Source organism: Bidens hawaiensis, unplaced genomic scaffold (assembly GCF_021521415.1).
Source record: "Bidens hawaiensis isolate Kalapana, Puna unplaced genomic scaffold, B.hawaiensis_p1.1 tig00001575_1, whole genome shotgun sequence".
NCBI classification, from domain to species: Eukaryota; Viridiplantae; Streptophyta; class Magnoliopsida; order Asterales; family Asteraceae; genus Bidens; species Bidens hawaiensis.
Genome location: NW_027491088.1, coordinates 3243610 through 3268185, shown reverse-complemented (window position 1 = coordinate 3268185; position 24576 = coordinate 3243610). Strand labels below are relative to the sequence as shown.

Genomic DNA, 24576 nt, shown 5'->3' with positions numbered 1-24576 from the left:
TAACCAAGTGTTGAGTCTGGCTTTGGAAAAGATTGTTTAACAAAACCTTTCACCCACACATCCGCAAATTGTTGCTCCAACGACTCGAGATCGGGTCGATGCTTGTAAAAGCCGAGGTTTATCGAGCTCAAGCCTCAAACAAAGCTCGTTAATTAACTATCAAGCCCAAGACTGAGATTTGTATGTAAAGCTGGTTAAGGCTTGTCGTTCCTTATGTGTTTTTAAGTTTTACCTCTTTTGGACTTCTATGTATTAATTCAACACTATACAACCAAGCTCAAGCCGAGTTTTGGCTCATTGAAGTTTTTTCTAATTATATAAAAAAATATTAAACAACTATATAAATTAATTATTGTGATAAACGAGACAAGCCCGAGCTAGAAAAAACGACGCACAAGCCGACCTCGAGTTTTATAAACAAAAAACAAACTTGAAACGAACCGAGCTCGAGCTCTCATAACAAAACGAACCAAGCTCGTCTCGTTTACACCCCCACATAAAACCCTTAAAACTGATTTTAAAATCCGAAAAAATCAACTGGTAGTTTACGGTTCATCAGTTTCTATATTGTGGCATTTTATCAAACAGTTTGTGTGCAAAGTAGGGGTGTGCACATTTAGGTCCGGACCGAAAAACCCGAGATACCCGGCCCTAAAAAACCCGAACCCGGACCAAAACTAAAACACTATGAATAGTTTACATCATAAAACTATATATTTATCTAAATAAAATAAGACGACATTACAACAAACAATCGTTGCATGCTGTGAAAACGGTGGTGAATTTTTTTTTTTTTTTTTTTTTTTTTATTTACAAACGCAAACTGATACGTCAATAATAATATTTATTTGGATGGAGGTTGTTTTACCAGTAATTTGGGCCAAAATTTTATTTAAACCTAAACAAATCAAAATATGTTTTAACTTTATATAAAAAAACAAATATTATAATAATTTTTTTAGTATAAATAACTTGTTATGTTATTATTATGTATAACTTATATAAAATTTTTAAATATACATTTATTTTGATAATTTGATAAGAAATAAATATTATGAATAAATAATAAATATTTTCTGAATAATAAAACGGTGATCGCTAAATTCAGTTGCGATTATTCACGATGAGCGTCATTTACCCCTGAGTAGCGGAGTACCATGTGGAAACCACCCCGAACTAAACAAGTAGTGGGCCGAGTAGTCTTGGTTGAGTTCTACTGAGTATTGGTTGGTTGAGTGAGCAGTATGCAGATTCTGTTCCATCCCTTTTTCACAAAAAACATTCCCTATTAAATCCACACATGTATGTTTCAATTCCTAATGAATCTCAATAATTCAGATTATACACTCTTAAGGATTAACTGTATCATAATATATCCAACTTGATACATAGTATAATTGTGTGTATCGAAATTAGTTATTTAACGTACTAGCGAAAATAGACCATTCTATATTTTTATGTATCAACCACTAGGGCAACGATTATAGTATTTCGTTACAAAAGATATTAGTAGAGCTCTCAAAAAATCAGTACCACAATACGTTAATATCATTTAAAAACAAAATCAGTTCTCGCACGTTGAATTGTATAATTTGCTCCCTTAGGAATTGACCTCTCCTTTAAGCAGCACTGATCGAGGTACTCAAAACCTGAATCTGGAAACACGAACAATTGGTCAAAATCAGATCAAAACTATCACGTTCAAGTCATTATTATTAACCCTGATTGGCAGATTAAATACCTTATTTACAAGAATGTTTACTTGTTCTCGGTACATCTCCTTCAAGTCCATAATATCAGCCCAAAGCTCTTCAAGCTACAAAATTACATAACTTATGAATGGGTTTATCTCAAACGGGTCGAATCAAAATAATATGATTATATTGTTTTTATCATCATAGTTAAACACACTATTTATATTGTTTTACCTCCTCGTCACGTTCACCCATCAACTCAAGTGCAGCAGAGTGCCTGCGTCTTAATGCTTCCATTTCTGCCTTCATGCTTGGCAGCTGAGACACTTCTGACCTTAATTTTTCACACTGCACAATAATAATAAGTCCGCAATGAATGTTAAAATGAGTAAGAATGCAAAGGTAAAATAATAATCAGATCAAGAAATGTACCTCTGCAGTCATTTTAACCAACTCTTCAGCAAGAGAGTCCCGAATAGACTCCATGGACGCCTAAAATAAAATAATTAATACTATTAAACATGTCTTATAATATATATATTACGTAATTAAGTTGATAGAAGATGTGAAATTACCAATCTAGACATGTAAGATGCAAGTTCACCCTCCTTTTGTCTAAGGGCAGCTTCAAAGGCATTTGGTGTTTTGCTTTTTAAATAATATGAAGTATCTCCAAGATTTCTTCTTTTTGAGAGAGTATCAGATGAGTCCAAAGATGCTTGCAGATAAAAACTTTCCTCCATACTACTCAAACTGCTAGCACTAGAAAGTTTGCGGGTCAAACCTGCACATGAAAAGCCAACAATAAGTAAAGCATTCAAAAAGTAAAGAATAAGAATTCAAATCATTTACCATTATCACTTGTGGATTTTGTTCTGGATATCTTATTTTGCTCAAGAGCAGACTTTTCAAGTTCCAAACGTGCGGTTTTTTCACGTTCTATATTCTGTAATCATCATCATCATAATTATATAATTTTTATAACTTTTAGAACATGTATAGTATTTTAAATTAAATTTGATGGTACCTGCTGCAGAAGTTCACGGTGTGTTAAGGCTTCGTGTAGCTCTTGTTTATGTTTCTGCTTGAGTTGACTTATTTCTTGTTGAAGTTGACTCACGTGACCTTCATTAGTATCAGCCTCCTCTTTTAGTGCCAGGTAATCCTGCCGGCTTTCTGCTGCTCTTTGTCTTTCTTTTTCAAGGGACCTTGTTAGTTGTGTTTGCTCGGCTCTTAAACATGATATCTACAGCAAATTATCAAGTTATCATTGTAAAAAATAATAATCCAACCTACACTCGCCAATTTCAATTAAACTTAATCATCTAATAACCACTAAAGAGTAACTACCTGAGCTTCTAGAACGTTTATGCGAGATAATGTTTGGGATAAGCGTTCGTTAACCGAATGCTCTCTTTCCTCTGCTCCTGCAGCTTTGGCCTCTGCTTCCTGTGAATTTTAAATATTATTACTATTACTATTAATTTCAACAGCATAAGTATGATGATGATGATTATTATTGTGTAGGAGTAAGACCTGAAGCCGTGAGTTTAGTGATCTCTCCACAGCATTCCAAGCCTCTGCCTTTCTAGCACTTGTTTCCTAAATTAAAAAAAAATGTGTAATTAAACGTGTATAGAAGGTGACACCGTGTGTAAACTAAAAATAAAATAAAAACAAAAACCTGAATAGCCTCAATCTGCCTCAGAAGAGGCCTAGTAGACTCTGGAACCTGTGTAACCAACTCTTCACATCGACGCTCACTTGCCTAGTGGCCAACATTACATAGTGATAAATTAATTAACTAATTACAAAACAAATGAAAACTAATAAAAAGACAGACTTGGTATCTTTTTTGAAGATCCTCGATGTCTCTCCTTAGCATATCTTCTCTAAAAACCGCCTGCAACAACAAAATATAACAAATTTAAGCAAAACACAATAAATTTAACAAATAAATAAAGAGTTGGGTATTTGAAATGCAAACCTGCTGCTCTTTTCTGCTGAGAGTTTGCCTTAATTCTTCTAGGGTTTGAACTAACATAGCTTCACGTTCTTCAGATTCCTTTATGCGGCTTTCTAGTTCAACTCTGGCTTCATCATTTGCACGTGATTCTGCTAATGCTTCAGCTTCTTTGGCTGCATTTAATGCACTTGTGTAGTACTCTTTTTGAGTTGCTAACTCAGTGTGGCTTTTCTCTATTGTTTCTTGGAGTAACTTCTCAGTAGCAGCCTTGTCCCTCTTTATACTCTCTACCTTGCTCTCTTCAACCTAATAACAAGTTACTCAAATAATATAATATAATTGTAGAAATCACACTACAAATATAAGTTGATTAGAAAACATAACTACCTCTAGCTTTGTTAACAGTCCTTTCTTCTCTTCTTCAAACTCTCTGATCTAGAATTCACCCAAGAAAAGCAACTAGTCATGCCAGGCTGCAGGTTTTGGCTTTTAAAGATAAGTTAATTAAATTTTATACCTGGGCACGTAGTTTCCTAATGGTTGATTCTTGGGCAGCTTGTTTCTTTGAAAGCTCTTCACCTAAATGAACAAAAAAAGAAAAAGATAATAATTATATATCTAGATATTACAAAAAAAATGCATATACCAAAATACAATATTGCTTACCTTCTGCCATAACTTGAGTGATGATTTCATCTTTTTCCTTGAGAAGGGCAGCTGCGTCACTTTTTTTATTTTGCTCTCTGCGTAGTGTATCTCTTTCCCTAGTGAGGGCGTACACCTAATTTTAGAGCTTTTAGTTCATATTTAGAAACAGATGATACGCTTACACAAAATATAACACTTGAAAGAAGTGAGTTGTGGATGAAGTTACATTTGAAAGAATGAACATGTCATTGGGGGTGAGAGGAGGGACACTTTTAATCAAGTAATAACTTTTAAACTCTTTCGCAGCATATACAATATTTTTATATACAAAACAGATACATAATTGCTATAAGTGCGCATCAATTCGATATATAAAATGCAAATGAATATACGTTGTCAGTGATGATGAGTACATAAAGATTTAGAGATAAGAGAAATAGAGAAATGAAATAACAGTTAAAATCTTTTTCTGAAATTAAAAATATAGCATTAATGGACCAAAATACACATATTAATGCAATTTTAACAAAAAGTTTGTTTGTGAGTGGCATTAATTACCACTCACGCCAACAGTATGTCAAAAATGTGTTAGGATTAAACGCACACACGAAACTGAACACGACACGAAAGCAATAAACGAACACGAGGATTTAACGTGGTTCGGTCTAAACTGACCTACGTCCACGGGTGGCAACTAGGTATTTCTTTATTGAGTGACAAATATTACAAGTACATAATGTTGTTTATATAGAGACTGAACTAGGGTTAGTAAATTATTATGCAAGAAATCTAAACCGGGCCGGGCTTGGGCCCGACCGCCCACACCCGTCTCCTCTTTTGACTTCATATAATAAACCGGGCCAACAAGGCCTACGAACCCAACAATCTCCCACTCGGAGGCCTTGAGTACTCTCGTCTGCACTCCTGATTGTACTTCTGTAATCTGAACATTAAACTTCTTCTAGTTGCCACCGCCTTCTCATCAATTAACCTGAAGGCCCGTTGAAGCTCCCCGGAGCTCCAACACGTCAGTCATGGCTGAAACTGCCCCTGACCCGTTCTCTGTCCCTACCGGCTCCCACTGTAACGAACTACCAGATCCTGAGATAACCTGAGAACAAACACTCTCCATATTCAGCAAGTAATTCACTGGAGAGACTTTTACAGCTGGAATACTGGTTTTCTTAATCCACTGTCGACCTGGAACTGTAACTGAAACACGATCTGTGCTCCCACTGTCACGATGTCCCCCAACTGATTTAACCTTCCTAGCTCGTTCATCCTGAATCTTCACTTTGGCTCTGGATTTGTTACTTGCAAAACGAACCTTCTTCTGCCCACGAGATTCTGTGAACCGGACTCTGTCTTTCACCAAAACTGGAACCCCTCCTTTCGATAACATGCCGACCATATACAATGAACCCATTTTCGTGCCACGAGCAACCACGAGATTCCCTTTGACTACTTTCCACTGCCCATTCCCGAACTTAACATCGTGCCCTTGGTCATCCAACTGCCCAACTGAAATCAAACGTTTCTTCAAACTTGGAATAACCCTCACGTCTTTCAAAGTCCAAGAAGTACCGGCTGAAGTTATCAAATCAACGTCTCCCATACCCGTAACCTCTAAAATATCATCATTCGCTAGTCGAACCTTTCCAAAATCCCCAAATTTAAGATTCTTCATCGTTTCACTACAGTGAGTGGCATGAAACGATGCACCAGAATCCATCACCCAAGCATCAACGCTACTCTCAACACTACAAACCAAAGCCTCATCACTACTGACCCCGTCATCTGTGTCGTCTTCTGTAACGTTCACCTCTTTCTTACCATTCGGACACTGATTCCTGAAGTGTCCTTTCTCTTTACAACCCCAACATTCAATATCCTTACGAGTCTTAGACTGACTCCTCTTCCTGCTCCCACTGCCTTGCTGTTTTCCCCTACCTCTACCTTCTGTGACTAGCATATTGCCTGATGATTCACCTGAACTTCTGCGTCTTGAATCTTCTCCCAGAATCAGATCTCGAATCCCATCGAAAGTAATATTTGTAGACGAACTACAAACTGCAGTCACTGTTTGCGACCAACTGTCGGGCAAAGAGGATAATAACAAGAGGCCTTGAACTTCATCATCAAACTTAATGTCAACTGACACTAAGCGGGACAAGATCGAATTAAGATTATTGATATGAGTTGTAACTGACCCACCCTCTTTCATTCGAGTTGTCACTAGCTCTCGGATAAGATAGACCTTATTCGCTGCCGAAGGCTTCTCATACATGTTGGATAGTGCGTCCATCATACCACGGGCTGTGGTTTCTTTCATGACGTTAAACGCCACATCTTCCGACAACGACAATGTAATACAAGCCCTAGCTTTCTTGTCTAACTTCTTCCAATCTGCTTCTGACAACTTTTCTGGTTTTTCATCCTCAAGCACTACATCCAAGTCTTTCTGACAAAGTAGTGCCTCAATCTGCATCTTCCACCAACTGAACTTCTGTCCGTCAAACTTCTGTATCGAAACCTTTCCGTCTTCTGCCATGACAATGACTAAAACGAAAAACTGGATAAAAAACAGAGACAGACACAGCAACACGAGCCTGAACTTAACGACTGTTCTACTGAACTCTGTTAAAAAAATCAACCTATTTATACGCAGCGGAATATCGAACTGAAAATCAGAAACCGAAACTTTAAACTGAAACGATAAACCTGACAAACACGGTTGGCACTGGTTCTCCGTTTCTTTAACGCTTCTTCTGACTTGACAACGATTCTTCAATGAAAAATAGAATCCTGATTCAACTTGTTCTTGGTTTGGTTAGGCTGATCAGCGATAACAGGTAATCAAGCCGGCTTCACTGCTCGGCTACCACACTTATACTTCGACCACAAACCCGTAACGGCAGCTGGTTACTCAGTTCTGTCGGCTAGACTGCCCGACACGACTTTTAGCGGTTGATGCTTCTTGAATGACGATCGAACAAATCGGTAATAGGGTGGCACTACTGCCGGCAAACCCTAATCGAACTGATGACCAACAAGACGAACCCGGTGACCGCTGGGTTAATTTGGCGGCTGCCAAAAAACGAAACACTAGATCAACCCTATCTTCTGCAACTCAAAAAACAACAAGCGTTGGCTTACGATGGTGTATGGCGGTGGACTGAACCCTAGTCGCGATCGTCGGGCTGGGTTTAGTGGCGGCGAAACAGCGGCGGCGTAAACCCTAACGACAATCGGAGAACCGTAGCGGCGGCGGAACCCTAGCGCAGTAGGGTGGCGGCGGCTGGATGGTTTGGCGGCGACTCGGCTGGTTCACGTGTTCTTCGTGTGATCCGAACCTAAGCTCTAGATACCACTTGTTAGGATTAAACGCACACACGAAACTGAACACGACACGAAAGCAATAAACGAACACGAGGATTTAACGTGGTTCGGTCTAAACTGACCTACGTCCACGGGTGGCAACTAGGTATTTCTTTATTGAGTGACAAATATTACAAGTACATAATGTTGTTTATATAGAGACTGAACTAGGGTTAGTAAATTATTATGCAAGAAATCTAAACCGGGCCGGGCTTGGGCCCGACCGCCCACACCCGTCTCCTCTTTTGACTTCATATAATAAACCGGGCCAACAAGGCCTACGAACCCAACAAAATGCATTGGCGTACGAGTAGTTTGGTCCAAAATGCTACATAAAAATATATATTAACTATTATTTTATTCTCTTCTCTATAAATATTTATGTATCTATCATCTCCGGCAACATATTTTCTTTTGATTTTAGATATCTAACTGATTCGTAGTTTTAGCCATTATATGTATCCATTTAGCATATAAAACTATCTAAAAATATTGTATATGCTGACAAGGAGTTTCAAAGTTATTAACTGATTAAAAATTGGTCGCCCATGACTCGTTTATTCTTTCAAGTGTAGCTTTACCCATAAGTCACTTCTTTCAAGTGTTATACTTTGTATAAGAAGCGTGTTCTTAATAAAATGTTTTTTTAAGTTGAAATTTGAAACATAATTTAGAATATAAAAAAAGTTTACCTTTCTCTCAAGAGTTGAGACCCTTTGATGATACTCTTCTCTTAGGGACTCGACTTCAGCTTCATTTGATTTTCTCTGTTTAATATATATATATATATATATATATATATATAGTGAACCAATTAATAAACCAACAATATACAACAACACACGTGCATTTATATACAGGTAATCCGTCAAAAACTACTCAGTTAAAACAATTATATTGTGTACTTACCCTTTGTTCCTCAAGCAAAGACTTCAGCTGTTCATTCTCATTCATTAGGTTTGCAATTTCATCAGCTTTTGTCTGGAAACATGTTTCAGCCCATTAAAACCTTTATAACCAACAAAACAAGTATTAACTAATTGTTCATGTTTATGTACCTGAGCTTGTTTAGCAGCACCTAAAAGTGCAGTCTCCATCATCTTCATCTCTTTCTTCACCTTCTCCAACTCATCAATTGCATCTGAATTTTCAGCCAAATTTCTTCCAGAACTCGACAGTTCTTTAATGTCAGTTTCCTGTTCACTAGCATTTGTATTTGAAACCACTTCAGGAACCATCTCAGAAGCATCATCTGAAACTTGTATAGCTGGTTCACTGACTTCACTCGCCACATCAGCTGCCACATCAACACTCTCAGTTTCTGAAGCTTCCTGCATAGTCTCTTCTGCTTCTTGAACCTTTGGTTCATTCTCAGTTTTCTGCAAATCAAGAGGCCGGTCCACCTCGTTTGACTCGGGGGCGGTACCAGTCACTTGGTCTTCAGAACCTGTGGACTCATGTTCTGTTGACTTATGTTCTGTTGGCTCTAACTGGTCAGGACGTTCTACACTCGGCTCTTCAGATATTCCAATATTTGGATTTTGTTCATCATTCGTTTTTAGGTCGATGTCAGTGATCTCATGTGCCAGCTCATCAACAATATTTGTATCAGCCCTGCTATCTGCTTCTTCTGTAATATTTCTTTCCTGATGCTCTTCGGGATTCAAAGTCTTAACATCTGATTCATCATGTTCACTGGTAGTCGTAGCATGAACATCAGTTTCAAGTTCTGGAGATTTTAATGGATGGCTTAAAGATTCAGGCTTCTCTGAAGACTCAGAATTTTCATCTTCTTCCTCATCTTTCTTACCAATAAAAGACATTAAATCTGTAGACCATAACCCTGAAGTCCCGGAAGCTGGGCATAAACAAGAGATAGATAACTGATAAGTAACTGGTATTCAACCGTTCAAAAAAAAACACATATCACAGTGTTCATTCTTGTAACTTGTAAGACAAGTTGGATTTTAATAATCGAATCCATGACTCATTAGCGCATAGTAAGCCATACTTACAATTTGACCAATGACACTCGTGAGGCATAATTACCATAAATTTACACAGGCTTTCCAATGGATTTTGCTCACAGTGATGATTATGAGCAAAACGATAAAATAAAATGTACATTGCTTGTGAGCGAAATCGTGTGTAAACCTAAGACGATTATGCAAGTGGGATTGTCATATGGATTATCATAAACAAACAGATCAAAATTTGGATTATTAAAACCCAATTTGCCTACTTATAGCGAACCAACGAATGTAATTTCGACCTGTTTGTACAAATACAACATATAACAGGGATCGATTTCAACTCAAACGGAGAATTTACCTTCGGAAGTGGAAGAAGCACCATCAGGATTCTCTTCCAACCCAAGCGCATTATCGAAATTCTTTTCGATAGTCTTAACGCCCGCACTGATCTTGTTCACGGCATCGGATAAATCCGGAAAGTTCCCTAACGAAACCTTCCCACTAAACCAATCCATCTTCTAACCTATAACTTAATAACTATCCCCAATTCTCAAACCCTACATTGATTAAAAAAACAAATAAACATTAGGCACGGATCTAGGTTTATAACTACTAATTCAATACGTACTTTTACTTATGGATTCGAACTGAATCTGACTGATTTGATTGATGACGTGGCAGCTGGTTCCAGTGTAGGATGATAATAATACTAATAAGTGTAGAGATCAGATCAAGTGAATGGTGACTGTTGAGCGGAAATCAAGTGTGCGAAAGAGACGAATAATAATATCGATAGCCCAGGGATCTCGGGTTCTACCACCGGAGTGTGACGGTGCAGTTACAATATTTCGAGTTGCGATTTTGAGTTTCTTACGGAACCGATCTGATATGTATATCCGAGCTTCATACGTATGTTTTTTTCTTTTGTTTTTATGTAACAAAACTAGTAGTAGATGAATGTATATGGGCGTTGCGGTGGGGTTTTACATAAATGTATCGGTTTTGATTATATCGACTCCATTACTTATTTTAAAATGAGTAAACTGTGTTTTTCGTCCTTATAATTTGTCTAAATCTGTTGTTTTAGTTTTATAGTTTCAAATTTGTGATTTTCGTTCATGTGGTTTCATTTCACTTGCAATTAAACCTGAATTCATTAACCCCGTTAAGTATGGTCGTTAAACTCATCAGCGTGCTCCTCATGTGAGGGTAATTTTGTCATTTTTTCCCAAATAAACCTCACTCCTAATTTGCAAGCCCCCTAACGTGAAGGGCTGGGTGTATTTGAGGGGGAAAAGGACAAAATTGTCCCCCACGCTTATAGGTTTAGCGACCAGACTTAACGGGGTTAATGAATTCGGGGTTAATTACAAGTGAAATAAAATCACATGAATGAAAATTGCAAATTTGAAACTATTGGACTAAAACCGCATATTTGGACAAACCACAAGAACGAAAAACCGCAGTTCACTCTTTTAAAATAGGATATTGATATATGTTTTATATTGATTGGAAACCATAAAAATGGGTGCTGATAATAATGACGTTGGTACATGTGTTGTTGGTTTGTATCGGTTTGCTTTGTCATGAAATTGGTATGTCAATAGCACTCGACAATAGAAGAAACAAAACAAGCCATAATGTTTACATTGTACATCTCGAATACTAAGTTAACACCTTGCGAATTGACCAAAAGTTATTGTAGCATTTGGTTCTACTTTAATATACATAGTATAAACAACAATAATTATACAACTTTAATTTAAATCAACCAAATATTTCATTTATAAATTTATGTTTTCTTGTTCATAAAAGTTAGTTTTATCAAATAATATGAATCTAGTTATGAATTTACGTTTGTTTCTTTTAAAATATCAATTTACGTTTGTTTCTTTTAAAATCACAATTTACTTGAATCAACCTGGTTGCCTTCATAGGGAGTGCCCGAGTGGTAATTAGCATTACTCCTCACCATGGTGAAGGTACGATTCTAAGAGCCGCAATTAAAAAAAATGTAAAAGCTAGTTGAATAAATATCACTGGCATGTTTTGAATGCCAAAGAATAGAGACATAATGTTAGATACTTATTAATTTTATTGATTGATATCGGACATAACTTCTGATCAGGGCCTATTGGCAACCAATGGAACCGAATGACCGATGACTTCTAGACGAATTCATTTTAGTAACTCACATCTATCTTCCACTCATAATCAGATTTCTAGGTCAGTTATTTCAATCAAATCAATGAATCAAATCTCGGTGATTTTATATACTGGTACCAGACGTCTTGGTCACCTTTTAATATATGAACGGCGGTACAGTGGCGACAACAAAGTCACAAAGCTGCATCATAAGGGCAGAGTTCATGCAATGGTGCGAAGAAACGACAAAGGCCCTTCGCAAATTGCAACCCCAGAGCAATAAAGGCACTCTGCAACCGAGCAAACTAACAATGTACTGTATCAAGGACCAAACGTGTTACAATGAGAACCAAAGAGGTAATTTCCCAAACCTGACAACCAAATACTTGATTTCTCAAAACATTCGAACCAAAACCATAATATAAACATACCATCGTCCTCAATTAGTAAAACAATGTTTCAAATTAAAACGTGGTCGGAATGTATTAGGGCTGTTCAAAAAGCTCGCAGCTCGCTCGATAAAAGTTCAAATAAAACTAGCTAAATTGAAAATTGACTCGAAACAATCTGAGCTGAGTTAACTCATTTTTGTAACCGAGCCAAAATCAACCCAAACTCGGCTCGTTGGCTCGATCTTAGTCTCGTTAATTTCAGAATCGAGCCCGTCAAACCTTGCCCATTAACATTTTACAAAAAGCCTAACTCAAATAGAACTAAAACTAATCGAAACGAAGAACAATCATGTTGAATTAAAACCACATCTCTGAGACATATAATCAAACACCTTGCCTGCATTATACTAAAAGTGTTGAATTTGATCACAAACAGCAAGTTTACACCATAATTAAACAAAAACAACAATAAACAACAAACATTGTGGACCTAAACCTGCTCGGAACCCTCAGACTCCAACGGAATCGATTCGACATCAGTCGGCTTCTTCGAACCGGGTCGTTTAGGAACCGGAACCGCAAGAAACGTCTTCTTCTTGCTAATGGGCTTACACTTCTCAAGCTGAACAATATCCCCAACTTCAAACTGGTTGTCAGGGTCATGGGCTTGAAACTTCTTCTTCTTCCTGACTCTACGCTTGTACTTGGGGTGAGGCGCCAGACGGACGACTTCAACGTTGACGGTTTTGTCGTTGGTGGTGCAGATTACGCGGCCTTGGAGTGACCGCATGGCGCGAATTGGGGTGACGTGGAGGTGGTGGTGGGTGGGTGTGGGTTTGGTGGTGGTGCCATGGAGGAATGGGGTGGAGAGAGTTAGGGTTTTGAATTGGGATAGAGGGAGTCGGAGAAGAGACATGGTGTAGTGGATAAGAGTTTTGGATGATGAAGATGATAATGAGGTTTTGAGATTGTGTGTTTGTGATCTTGTGGTGCGTGTCTTATCATTGTTATGGTGGTCGTTCGGTTAGGACTGTTAAACAAAAGTCAATCGATTAGGTGTGATTCTGACAGAGAACAATATTCTAGTGAATTTAAAGAAACTCACATCGGTGACGTACCTTGTAACGAGTGAATACTCAAAGAGTACTTGGCCTTGTAAACTTACGTGGCGGATGGCAAACCCAAGACAAATAAAATTCACCATTGTAGAGAAAGGTTTTTAAGAGGAAAATTTGCTCATGCAAACTCGAAACAAACCTTACGTGGCTTCACTCTCTCTCTCTATCTCACATACATATATAAATACACATATTATATGTATGGGTAGAGATACTGTACGCTAATGCCTTAACGTACAAGAGGTACGCGAGACGCTCAAAGGCAAAAACCTAAAGCGCTCAGAAATCGCTCACGAAAACTTAAATGCTCAGCCAAAAACCTAAAACGCTCAGAAAACAGTCTTCCTGAAAAAGGTAAAAAACTGATCGATTAACGATCCAAAACTGTTTTTTTCGGTTAACCAATGATTAATTGGATATGTATTGACGATTCCGAGATGTTGGGATGTGATTTCATGGATCGATTCGTGAAAAACGGGATTCGTGTACGTTAATGTACGTTAAGATTAGTGTATTAGATCTTTTCACTTGTATGTATAACTTTAATAATTTTTTAATAGGTTTGTAGAGTTTTGTTGTTGTGGAAAAAAGTATAGTTTTTTAGAAAAGTTTGGAATATGATGTGGTGACGATGTGACGGTTTGTGAAGGTTTGTTATTGTGGATGCTCTAAGATTGTTGGTTTTATGCTTATTAGTCCAATTGTATAACAATCAGTAATCATTTTTCTATTAATTAACAAAATTATTTACACCCAAGATTCATTATTTTGGACCAGTTCAACTTAAAACTTTCAAGCTTAAATAACAAAATAAAAAATCCTGAAACAAAACTTTTTTAACAATTGAAGGTTCGGTTAGTTAGGTTTTTTTTAAAACCGAACCATGTTCCGCCATGATTTTAGCGATTGTGGTTTCTAACTACTCAAATAAACTTGATTTTAGAGACTTTTGTTATATAACGAGTCAGGAAGTCAATAGACTGAAATCTCTTGCTTTATGTTGTGTTTGGTTTGAAGAGGGTTATATGAGGAACTGTTGCCCAAAAGAAATTTAAAGATTAGTATCGAAACTTGAATAATAGTGAAATGAATTGTCAATAATGAAATGAGGAACTGTTGAAGCATTATACATATAGAAGTAACAAATTAGACAACTTAATGTATTACAAGTTACGCATCCTATTGTTGTGTTGGTTATTCATTTGAGATACTGTATGCTAATGCTTAACGTACGAGAGGTACGCGAGACGTTCAAAGATAAAAAAACAAAGGCAAAAACCTAAAACGCTCAGAAAACGCTCACAAAAACTTAAACGCTCAGCAAAAACCTAAAAGGCTCAGAAAACGGTCTTCGTGAAAAAAGTAAAAAATTGATCGATTAACGATCTAAAACTGTTTTTTCGGTTAACCAATGATTAGTTGGATATGTATTGACAATTCCGAGCTGTTGGGATGTGATTTCATGGATCGATTCGTGAAAAACAAGATTCGCGTGCGTACATTAATGTACGTTAAGAATTAGTTAATTGAATCTTTTCACTGCTTTCAAAATATATAAATAACATTATAGATGTGTTTCAGTTAGCAATAATAGAAATATCATTAACCTTTTTATGAAAGATTATAAAAGAATATAAAAGCATTTCAATTTTTTTTTTTTTTTTTGATTTTATGAATAATGCAAAGGTGTATCATCCTTGAGTTTTAACTATGGACTTATTTAATGGTTATAGAGCAGGTAATAGTTAGAGCAGTGACATTTTTAGATTAAGCAAAGAAGAGAGGGATGAGAAGGTAGCCGGCGTGAAGGATAGATGAAGATGAGACGTTCATAAAACACAAGTCCACAAACAAGTTTTGTGAGAGGATTATATTCAAGCGTGTATTTAGCAGAGACAGCCTGGATAACCACACAATGTAGCCACACTTTTATGACTCCACTATTGATAATTCTTTTATTTTTATTTGATGAATAGTTTAAAAGCAATGCATATATCATTAGTTTTAATTTAAATTTATTTTAAAAACAAAAGTATAAACTTTTTTTAGCTATATAATTCAATTTTGTTTTCTTAATTAAACGGTAAATAAAATTAAACCCATGCCAAACACAGACTTCATTGACAGATTATTTTAAATTTATCTAGAGGTATCAATCTATCATCAACAAAAGTTACAAAAATAATATTACAAATTTACAATAGATATATAGAGGATATTATTAAAATCATGATGAGATAGGCTTATCCCTCATCAACCAATCAAGATCTTCTACAAACACAATATCCACGTGGCACTTTCAAAGCCATGCAAACCAACCCCACCACACCATCCTCTATTTCTTCTTCATCTTTCATTCCATATTGATATGGTATATATACTCACTCACACCCATCGACTTGATTCACAAATATTCACATTTAACACCACCACCACACATCCTTAGCCTTGTAATCTTTTACAACAAATGGCTTCTCTTGCAACCTTCACACCCACCACCATCAAGGGCCTTAGTGGCAGTTCCCTTGCTGGTACCAAGGTTACCATGAAGCCTTCTCGCCAGAGTGTTAAACCCACCTCTTACAAGTAAGATTAATATTATATATATATATATATATATATTCACTGTTTTGGGTTAACTTTGTTTACTTAGATTAATATGTGTTTGTTTGTTTTGGGTAATATTATAGAGCTGGAGCTGTGGTGGCTAAATATGGTGACAAGAGTGTCTACTTTGACTTGGAAGATTTGGGTAACACTACTGGTCAATGGGATGTGTATGGTTCGGATGCTCCTTCACCCTACAACTCACTCCAGGTATATATTCACATAATAATGCTTAGGTTAGGTAATTCCCGGAAACACAACCCGAACACAGCACGGAAAAAAGTAGGTTTTGGTTAAGCTAACATGACCCGCGTGTTAAAACAAAGACGTCATGTATGTTTAATAATGGGTTAAAATAAACACAACCCGTTTAATAAATAACTTAACTTGTTAACCCCTTGGGAGTGTTTTTAAAAAAGTTATATTTATATACTAGATGGTTTATCTATAAAGTGTGAAAATAAAATTTGATTTCTTTTATAAATATTATTCCTCTGACTATTAATTTTCACCTCTTAATTTCCAAGACATTATTTATTAGTTGTAACTATTCATTCTTTGATTTACGATTCGTGAATTTCGTTTATTAAGCAAAAAGCTTATTAAAAATGAATTAGATTTCACTTATTAAGATTCTATTTATATTGAATTATATTGAAGGGTTTGTTAGAATCCCATCCAGCAGGGATTCTTCGTCAAAATAGGATTATCGTAAGATATAGAAAGATAAAAAATTCTATATTTAATAGATTTGAATTATATATGACGAGAAGATCTTTTTTTTTTGCCTGATTTTACTTTACGAAAATAAGAATTTCATCTTTTATCTTGTTGATAAATAATAATGAATATAGAACTCGAGTTATTTTATATAACCAAGTTTGCTTACCGAAATTGAGAAATAAAGAAGGAAAAAGTGAAAAACAATTAAAAGGATACCAATTACAAAAAATGTTTCATTTGAACCAGAATAATTTATTGTCTAAGTTGTTATTACTTACTAAGTCACTAGGTATTACTCTATTCACAAAAGAACATCACGACACACAAATATATGGGCCGGTTCAGGTTAAAGAATTCAACCCATCAACCCGATTTAATTCTTGAAAGGTTGTCAAAATAAAGGAAATATAAACTAGAAATTGTTGCACTTTTGAGTGGACTTTCCACAATTGACAAAGATTGTATGACCATTAATCTTTACTAGTTGTGTTGTACAGTATGTATACAAGAAGTTATAAATGTACAATTTTGATTGCAGAGCAAGTTCTTTGAGACATTCGCTGCACCCTTCACCAAGAGAGGTTTACTCCTCAAGTTCTTGATATTGGGAGGTGGTTCCACCCTTGCTTACTTCAGCTCCACCGCCACAGGCGACGTGTTACCGATAGTCAAGGGCCCACAAAAGCCACCCAAGCTTGGTCCACGTGGCAAAATCTAATCTGTTCAACAACCAACAAACATTTTAGCATATATATGTTCAATGTATCTTTGCCATTGTAAGTATGTATGTATGTTTGGTTCTATTCCCGAGACTTGTATAATCTTTCGACAGTTTGAATTCATGTGTTATTGGGAATTTATTTACCTGATGTTTCTATCTTCAATGAACCTTTAAGAGAATTCATCTTCAAACTTTGAGAAGATGGATCTTGTGTAAGAGCATCTGCGTGTTGTACATCTTCTATACGCGACAACACTTTATGCGCTAAACTTTCTAATATTCTTGAATAGCTTTCAAGAATCGCGTGTCCAACATCCTAAAGAATCAAGAAAATAACAAAAGCATGAATTTTTTGTAATCTTTTATGATTCCCAAAACATATTAAACGTTTCTTACTCGATTGTTTTCGATTTTGCTGATTTCTAGTGTAGATTGAGGGATACCAGGGTACCGTTGTTTAAGTATTAGTAAGATTGTTTCTGCTCGATCTTCAAACTGTTCTCTTTTCTCCAAACTCACACCTGAACCCCATCCTGACCGTCCATCTTTAGCAGACATCTTCCGTTTCCATATCACCACAGATGCTTCGATTCTATTCTTGAGGTCAACAAGTTTATGATCTACAGTTAAATCCATAGATGAAAGAAAGACATCGGGATCAAAGTGGTCAACGGTTATGCTCTTGTAGATATAGTCTCCTAGGCATGCCCGTCCATTCTGCCATTAAAATCATCTACATTCAATCGCGTATAGCATAATATTCTTCTAGGTGACAATTTCAAATTATTGTCAAGTTAATCAAACAAACAAACAAACGTATATAAGAAAATCTCACTTATAGCTATAAGCCTATAAGCAATAAGCTACCTTTGGAAGGGTTTCGGTATAGCTTTCGGGGACTTCCATCTCCATTAAAATTTGGGCGTTAATGGCTAGAGCTGCTTTGAGCACTTGATGAACCGAGTCCTTTTGAAATTGCAACCATTTCCTTGTGGCGTCTGATAAACCATTCTCAGGAACCTTTGGAGTCGGTAACCACCATTTATCCTCTTCTCTCTTCTTCATGCTTTTTGCTTCATTGTCATTTTTAGATACATAAGTAAACTCATGGTCGCCTTTAAAATTATCTAGGCATTCCTGTTTACCAACACATTACATATTATTAACACAATGGGTCAAATTACTGAACTAGAATATACACCTCAAACATGAAATTTCAATATTGCATGATTAAGTACATACAATGAGCATGGCATCAAGCTTCCTTAATGCTGGAATGTTCATGTGTAGGTCGCTCCGTTGCCTTGTAACCATAACCTATTCACATTTTACAACTTATCAATTCTAAAGGGTGACGCTGCTGAACATGATATATATAGCAAGCTTTTACATCATATGACCCATAAGACTTGTGACACAACATGCCACTATCACATAAGCTGGTTTCAATAAAGCTATATGAGCCGTATAACCAGCTCGTATGACACCTTATACAAGCACGTATGATCATTTCAGCCGATATATGGGCTATATAGGGTAATAGGCCCGTATGTTTTGGGGAAAAGTCATACGAGTCTTATAAAGCAAACTTTTACATCTTACGGCCCATATGACTCCAGATACAACACACCGCTGGAGCATAAGTCAGTTTCAATAAAGTCATACAAAGTTACAAACTATAAGCAGCACATATAACACCTTTTACGAGCCTGTATATATTTCGCGATATTATATGGGCCATATACGGTGATATGGCCTGTATGATTTGGCGAAAAAGTGTTAAGGATAAAATGTTTAGCCCTGGCCATTCTAAATATGATCAAATCCATCTGTCTTAATATTCAAGATATAGAAAAAAGAGAGCTTTACCTCCATGTTCACACCATTAGTATTTTGTTTCGATGCCACAAATTCAACAATGTGATCGGTGACCGACAATAGCCAATCCATTTCTTTCCGCCATCTGGTCTGTCTTTCAGGCGGCATGGGTTCTAATCTCGATTGTTCCCCAAACACAGAAGCTGAATTCATTGAATCCATGATTAAAACACAGTTTTCCACGTGTAAAACATCGAATGCGTGATACGTTTGTTACCTGCTAGATTTGTAATGGCATTTGACAAAGCTAAAGCGGATGAAACTCCCTTTCCTCCTCCCGACATATCCTCGCCTAAAAGCAATTTCGTGAACTTTTCCTTCATCTGTTCCATATCTGCAATTCCATCTCAATTAATAACAATTCAAATGAGTAGTGTTCACATCGAAAAAGAAGGCAAACGGCAGCAAAACTGAGGCGTTTAAAAATAAAAACCATTAGTTACCTGAGGTTTTGTCGTCATTATTGGAGGTGCTTACATCACCTAATCCAGAATTTGCATTTTGTTCGTCGTCCTCCACTGCTCGAACCATTTTGAATTCGAGCAGCGAGGGAGGGTTGTTACAATGAAGATGAAGACAAGCCGATTGAACGGATTCTTAACGTTGCTTTCTGAATAAGATGGATGACAAAAATGAGGGGGGGGGATAGTTTGCATGGAAGGATGAGAGCAAAAGGATTTGATATTTTAATATATACCATACATATCACTCAAACTCATTTTGCAAATATATAAAATCATGTATAACTCATTGTTTACATATATATGATGATTATCTATCAAATTGACAGTATGGATTATTAATAGAAACCTATGTAACTTGATATTTATAAAAACATATCAAGGATTCTATACAATTTACAGGCTCATAGGCTCTTAATGTAACGTATCACGCATGGTTACGAGAATAAAATCAGATACATATAAGAAGTATAACACATAAAAAATGGCTCACTATATATATTAAGTAAACCAATCTTCAACAAAGTTAAGAAAACTTAATGAACTAATCTAATAACAAAGATGAAAACAGTCACCATACTTAAATCTAAACGACTGGAGTTAACAACGGTTTCTTCGAAAAATGAGCCTCAAGGTTCCTAACCACAAGATCAGCCATATCAGTCTCAGTTTCCACAGTACTACTCCCAACATGAGGCACCACCACCACATTATCAAGACCAAACAACTCCTCGGGCACGTCCGGCTCATTCTCGTACACATCAAGACCAGCACCACCTAACCGCCCTTCAATAAGAGCAGCCACCAGTTCAGGCTCATCTACATGTGACCCCCTTCCAATGTTAATAAGAACCCCCTTGGGACCAAGCGCATCAATAACTTCCCGGTTTATTATGTGATGTGTTTCGTCTGTTAACGCACACGCCACCACCATAATCTCACTATTTGAAGCCAGTTCAATAATATTAGGAAAGTACTTGTATTTCAGTTCTGGTTTCTTTGATCTAGAATGGTAGCTAATAGAACAGTTGAATGATTCAGCTCTCTTAGCAATTGCTGTACCAATTCTTCCTAATCCTACAATTCCAACTTTTTTCCCACTGAACTGCAATTATTAGTGTTAGGATCAAATAAAATTAATTTAACGTGCTAAACATACATATATAACTAGAGTAATTATTATTACGGGCCCTTACATTAGGGGTGCAAACGAGCAGAGTCGCTCGCGAGTCCCTGAAGATCGGATTGCTAAAAAGCTCAAAACGAGCCAAGCCCGAGCCTCAAATAAAGCTCGTTTACGCTCGTCAGCCTTGTGTATTTTTAAATTTTACTTCTTTTGGACTTTTATGCAATTATTTCACACTCCACAACCGAGCTCAAGCCAAACTTTTTGGCTCGTTTAAGGTACTACACGAGCACAAGCCACGAGCTTAGGCTCGTTTGATGTTAATTTCAAAATATATAAAATAAAAAGAAAAAATGTATATAAATTAATTAATAAATAATAAACGTGTTGAGCCCAAGCTTGAAAAAACTACACACGAGCCAAGCTCGACTGCATGAGCTTGAGCTTGAGCAAATCAAACGAGCCAAGCTCGAGCTCTAGTAAGTCAAAAAATCCGAGCTCGAGCTCGAGCTCTCGTAAGTCAAACAAAGCTAGCTAGAGCTCTCGTAAGTCAAAAGAGTCAAGCTCTGGCCTAGTGGGGCTCGGGCTTAGCTAGTTTACACGCAACAGCTTTTGCACTAAGTACAATGAGTAATTAACTAATTATTATTACTTTATTTCATTTTTGTTCTGCATTTACATTACTAATGCATTACTCTAGTTTAAAACGGTTCTAATTATTGGTACGTTCAGTACGTTAATTATTATTAGATCAGTAAATCAATGAATAATAATAATAATAATAATCGAACCTTCATCGTCAATTTGAAATCATTTTGCTTCCACAATCCACTCCTAACATACTTATCAGACTCACAAATCCGTCTCAACGTGGCTAAAATCAAGCCGATGGCTAAATCGGCTACATCGTCAGTTAACACATCAGGCGTATTAGTAACCCTAATTCCTTTGTGCTTGCAATAATCCAAATCGACCTTGTCTAATCCGACGCTGAAGCTGGATACGATCTCCAGAGCCGGTAACGAGTCAATGAGTTGTCGGTCGGCGCCGATGTGTGTGCTTCCGACGACGGCTTGGATTGAGCCGGCGTGGTTGTGGCTGGTAGGGAGGTCCCACAGGCGGAAGAGCGTGAAGCGGTTGTTGAGTTGGTGTTGGAGGTAAGTGGACATTGGGTATGTTATTAATACACCCATGGATGATTTCATTGTTATTGTTACAGTAACAACAGAAGCTAATGTGTATGCTCTCAGTGTACGACTGATTCACCATGCAAAACCAATCCTTTATTAGGACCCGGTCTTATTGATAAAAAGGCCCGTTAAGCCCGAGCTAATATTGAACCTCAAATAAAGTTTGTTTAGTTATTGAGTCTGAGCTGGAGTCTTGTATTAGAAGATTGTTTAGGTTTGTTGAGTTAATGTAATTTTAAATTTTAACTGTGTTTTTTTACTCTCTAACGAGTTTGAGTCGAGATTTGACTCTTTTAAGATACTGCACATGAGCTCGAGATGAGCTTAGTGTCACGGGTCAATCTTTCGGGCTTTGTGTGGCGCTTGAAGGTCAATCGATCCGTCCCACTTATTGACTCATTGGGTAGATAAGGGTCCACTGGTTGACTCATCAGGTGAGCGGTAACATCTCATGACTAGCGAGGCGCGCCTGTTGAAGTTTGGGACTAGTAAGCAAACCAAAGTATTTAAATACAAACAAGCAAAACGATTATCGAACAGTTGGTTTGTGGCATTAAGCTTGTTAAGGTTTTTCTTAGAATATATAAAAATCAATGTTGTAAAAGTAGGTTTACAAGGCCGAGTACTCACTACAAGGTATGTCGCTGAGACGAGTTCCTTTAACTCCGATTAGTTACTAAGAATCAATCAAATGTGGTCAACTTCAGCCAGAATCGCATCTAGTCGGTGAACTTGGGCCAATTTTGACTAAAACAAATAATACATGATTCGTAGTTATATAATATTAAAGGACAAATATCATTTTTAAAAATTAATGATTAGCAATTTTTTAGAATAATTTATTGTTTAAAAATGTATTTCTTATTTATATTGATATTTACCTATTTTATTATAAATATTAGTAAACTTATGATACTTAACATATATTTAATATCCAAAATTTAATTTTCTTTATAGTTACCATGTTCGAGTACACTCAACTCCTCAGTCGGCCGCCTAGGGTCCACCTAGCGACTTTTGCAACCTTGATAAAAATAATTAAAAATGTTGATAGGGTTGGAAGCCTGGAACAAGAGAAGCTAAAGAGATAGAAGAAAACCGATTTTCTGGATGCCTCCAGGAATGATCGACGTTAGGTTAAATAACCAAAACATGGTAATGTTCAAACTTACAAAAGTATCCCAACACAATATAAAAAGGCCATAATGGTCCTTGGAGCATGCAAACCAAACAGTAAATAAGAAAAACATTAAAAATGGAAATGATACTAATTGAGTATATCAATACTCCCTTCTTAATCCACTTTTTGTCCTCAAGAAGTGAGCTCAGAAAAGTCCGGAAAACGCAGCTTCAACTCGTCCAAAAATTCCCAAGTTGCGTCTTGAGTCGACTGCCCCTTCCATTGTACCAACACCTTCATAGCTGCTCGGTTACCCCGTTTGACAAGCTTATGGTCCAAGATGGTGTGCGGCTGAAGATTGAACCGTGCTTCTGTTGGAAGAGGGATGACATTAGATGGTGGTCCACCCGCATCCTTAATCAATGAAACACGGAAGACCGGGTGAATCTGGTCCTCGCCCGGCAAGTTCAACCTATACGCGACATTTCCCACCTTCTCCACAATCAAAAAGGGACCGAAATACTTAGGGGTAAGCTTCGAATGCTTGTGAACCCTTAACGACTTCTGCATATACGGTTGTAATTTGAGATAAACCCATGTACCCGCTTCGAAAACTCTTTCACTTCGGTGTTTATCGACCTGTTGTTTCATACGATTCTGAGCCTTGACAAGCGATTGCCTCAAGACCTTCAAAGCCTCTTCTCTATCTTGCATCATCTCATCCACCTCTTTATCCATTGCGTCCTTAGGAAAGTAAGGAATGTGTAACGGGGGGCGGTACCCGTAAAGGGCTTCAAACGGTGTCTTTCCCAAGGACGAGTGGAAAGTCGTGTTATACCACCACTCCGTTAGTGACACCCATTTCACCCACGTGTGAGGTCGCTCCATCACCATACACCTCAAGTAACCCTCTAGACACCTGTTAACAACCTCCGTTTAGCCGTCTGTTTGTGGGTGGTAAGCCGTAGACAACTTAGAAGTGTAACATCCCGAAATTTCAAAGTGATATTAATTATATTACTTACTAATAGAGGGAAAGTTTACTCGGGTTGTCAGGAAATAAATAATAGAGTAGGAGGTGGTATGAGTCGGGCTAGTGTTGGATTAATGGAGACGGGTTAAATGAGAATGAGCCTTAAGTCCATGGGATTTCAGGGATATAAATATCCCCTAAACCCAAAAATATCTTCATTTCCTTACTTTCTACACACACACACTCCAAAAACACACACACCATCTACACCGCCGCCAGGCCGAGGAGAGGAACGGGCAGATCCGAGAGAGAGAGAGAGCGATTAGTGTGTTAACAAGTTAAACGAGATCCAAACAAGCTCAAAAAGGCATGATTCTTGATTTTTGAAGTTTAAAGATCCAAGCTTTTTAGTGTATAAGCGACCGAAAATGGTCGGGAAGCGTAGTGGGTGATATTGAACCAT

General features: G+C 37.1%; 4 protein-coding genes and 1 pseudogene across 5 annotated transcripts; 1 reads left to right on the top strand and 4 right to left on the bottom strand.

Annotated features, from left to right (window-relative positions):
* Positions 1–1358: 1358 nt before the first annotated feature.
* Positions 1359–10502, bottom strand: LOC143588038 (golgin candidate 5-like). Its single transcript, XM_077069159.1, has 20 exons — positions 10288–10502; positions 10018–10216; positions 8745–9544; positions 8596–8667; positions 8379–8453; positions 4327–4441; positions 4178–4239; positions 4048–4095; positions 3682–3966; positions 3538–3597; positions 3379–3462; positions 3231–3296; positions 3045–3143; positions 2722–2940; positions 2547–2640; positions 2270–2478; positions 2127–2186; positions 1929–2042; positions 1742–1816; positions 1359–1655 (listed from the first exon to the last, which is right to left on the bottom strand). The coding sequence occupies exons 2-20, from the start codon at positions 10172–10174 to the stop codon at positions 1620–1622; spliced, it is 2730 nt and encodes a 909-aa protein (XP_076925274.1). The 5' UTR covers positions 10175–10216; positions 10288–10502; the 3' UTR covers positions 1359–1619.
* A 2073-nt stretch (positions 10503–12575) lies between these two features.
* On the bottom strand, positions 12576–13143 carry LOC143588073 (small ribosomal subunit protein uS17c pseudogene; annotated as a pseudogene).
* A 2568-nt stretch (positions 13144–15711) lies between these two features.
* LOC143588065 (photosystem I reaction center subunit VI, chloroplastic-like) lies at positions 15712–17642 on the top strand. The gene is made up of 3 exons (XM_077069177.1): positions 15712–15900; positions 16005–16131; positions 17183–17642. The coding sequence occupies exons 1-3, from the start codon at positions 15782–15784 to the stop codon at positions 17360–17362; spliced, it is 426 nt and encodes a 141-aa protein (XP_076925292.1). The 5' UTR covers positions 15712–15781; the 3' UTR covers positions 17363–17642.
* Positions 17502–19829, bottom strand: LOC143586821 (rop guanine nucleotide exchange factor 12-like). The gene is made up of 7 exons (XM_077068287.1): positions 19687–19829; positions 19461–19577; positions 19235–19386; positions 18608–18682; positions 18233–18502; positions 17762–18082; positions 17502–17681 (listed from the first exon to the last, which is right to left on the bottom strand). The coding sequence occupies exons 1-7, from the start codon at positions 19772–19774 to the stop codon at positions 17502–17504; spliced, it is 1203 nt and encodes a 400-aa protein (XP_076924402.1). The 5' UTR covers positions 19775–19829.
* Positions 19830–20182: 353 nt separating this feature from the next.
* LOC143588048 (glyoxylate/hydroxypyruvate/pyruvate reductase 2KGR-like) lies at positions 20183–22043 on the bottom strand. 2 transcript variants are annotated; one of them, XM_077069165.1, is made up of 2 exons: positions 21622–22043; positions 20183–20809 (listed from the first exon to the last, which is right to left on the bottom strand). In XM_077069165.1, the coding sequence occupies exons 1-2, from the start codon at positions 22033–22035 to the stop codon at positions 20291–20293; spliced, it is 933 nt and encodes a 310-aa protein (XP_076925280.1). In that variant the 5' UTR covers positions 22036–22043; the 3' UTR covers positions 20183–20290. The 2 variants fall into 2 exon arrangements, with proteins under 2 accessions (XP_076925280.1, XP_076925284.1); XM_077069169.1 differs by having other exon boundaries at positions 20183–20804; positions 21674–22043.
* Between the last annotated feature and the right edge of the window lie 2533 nt (positions 22044–24576).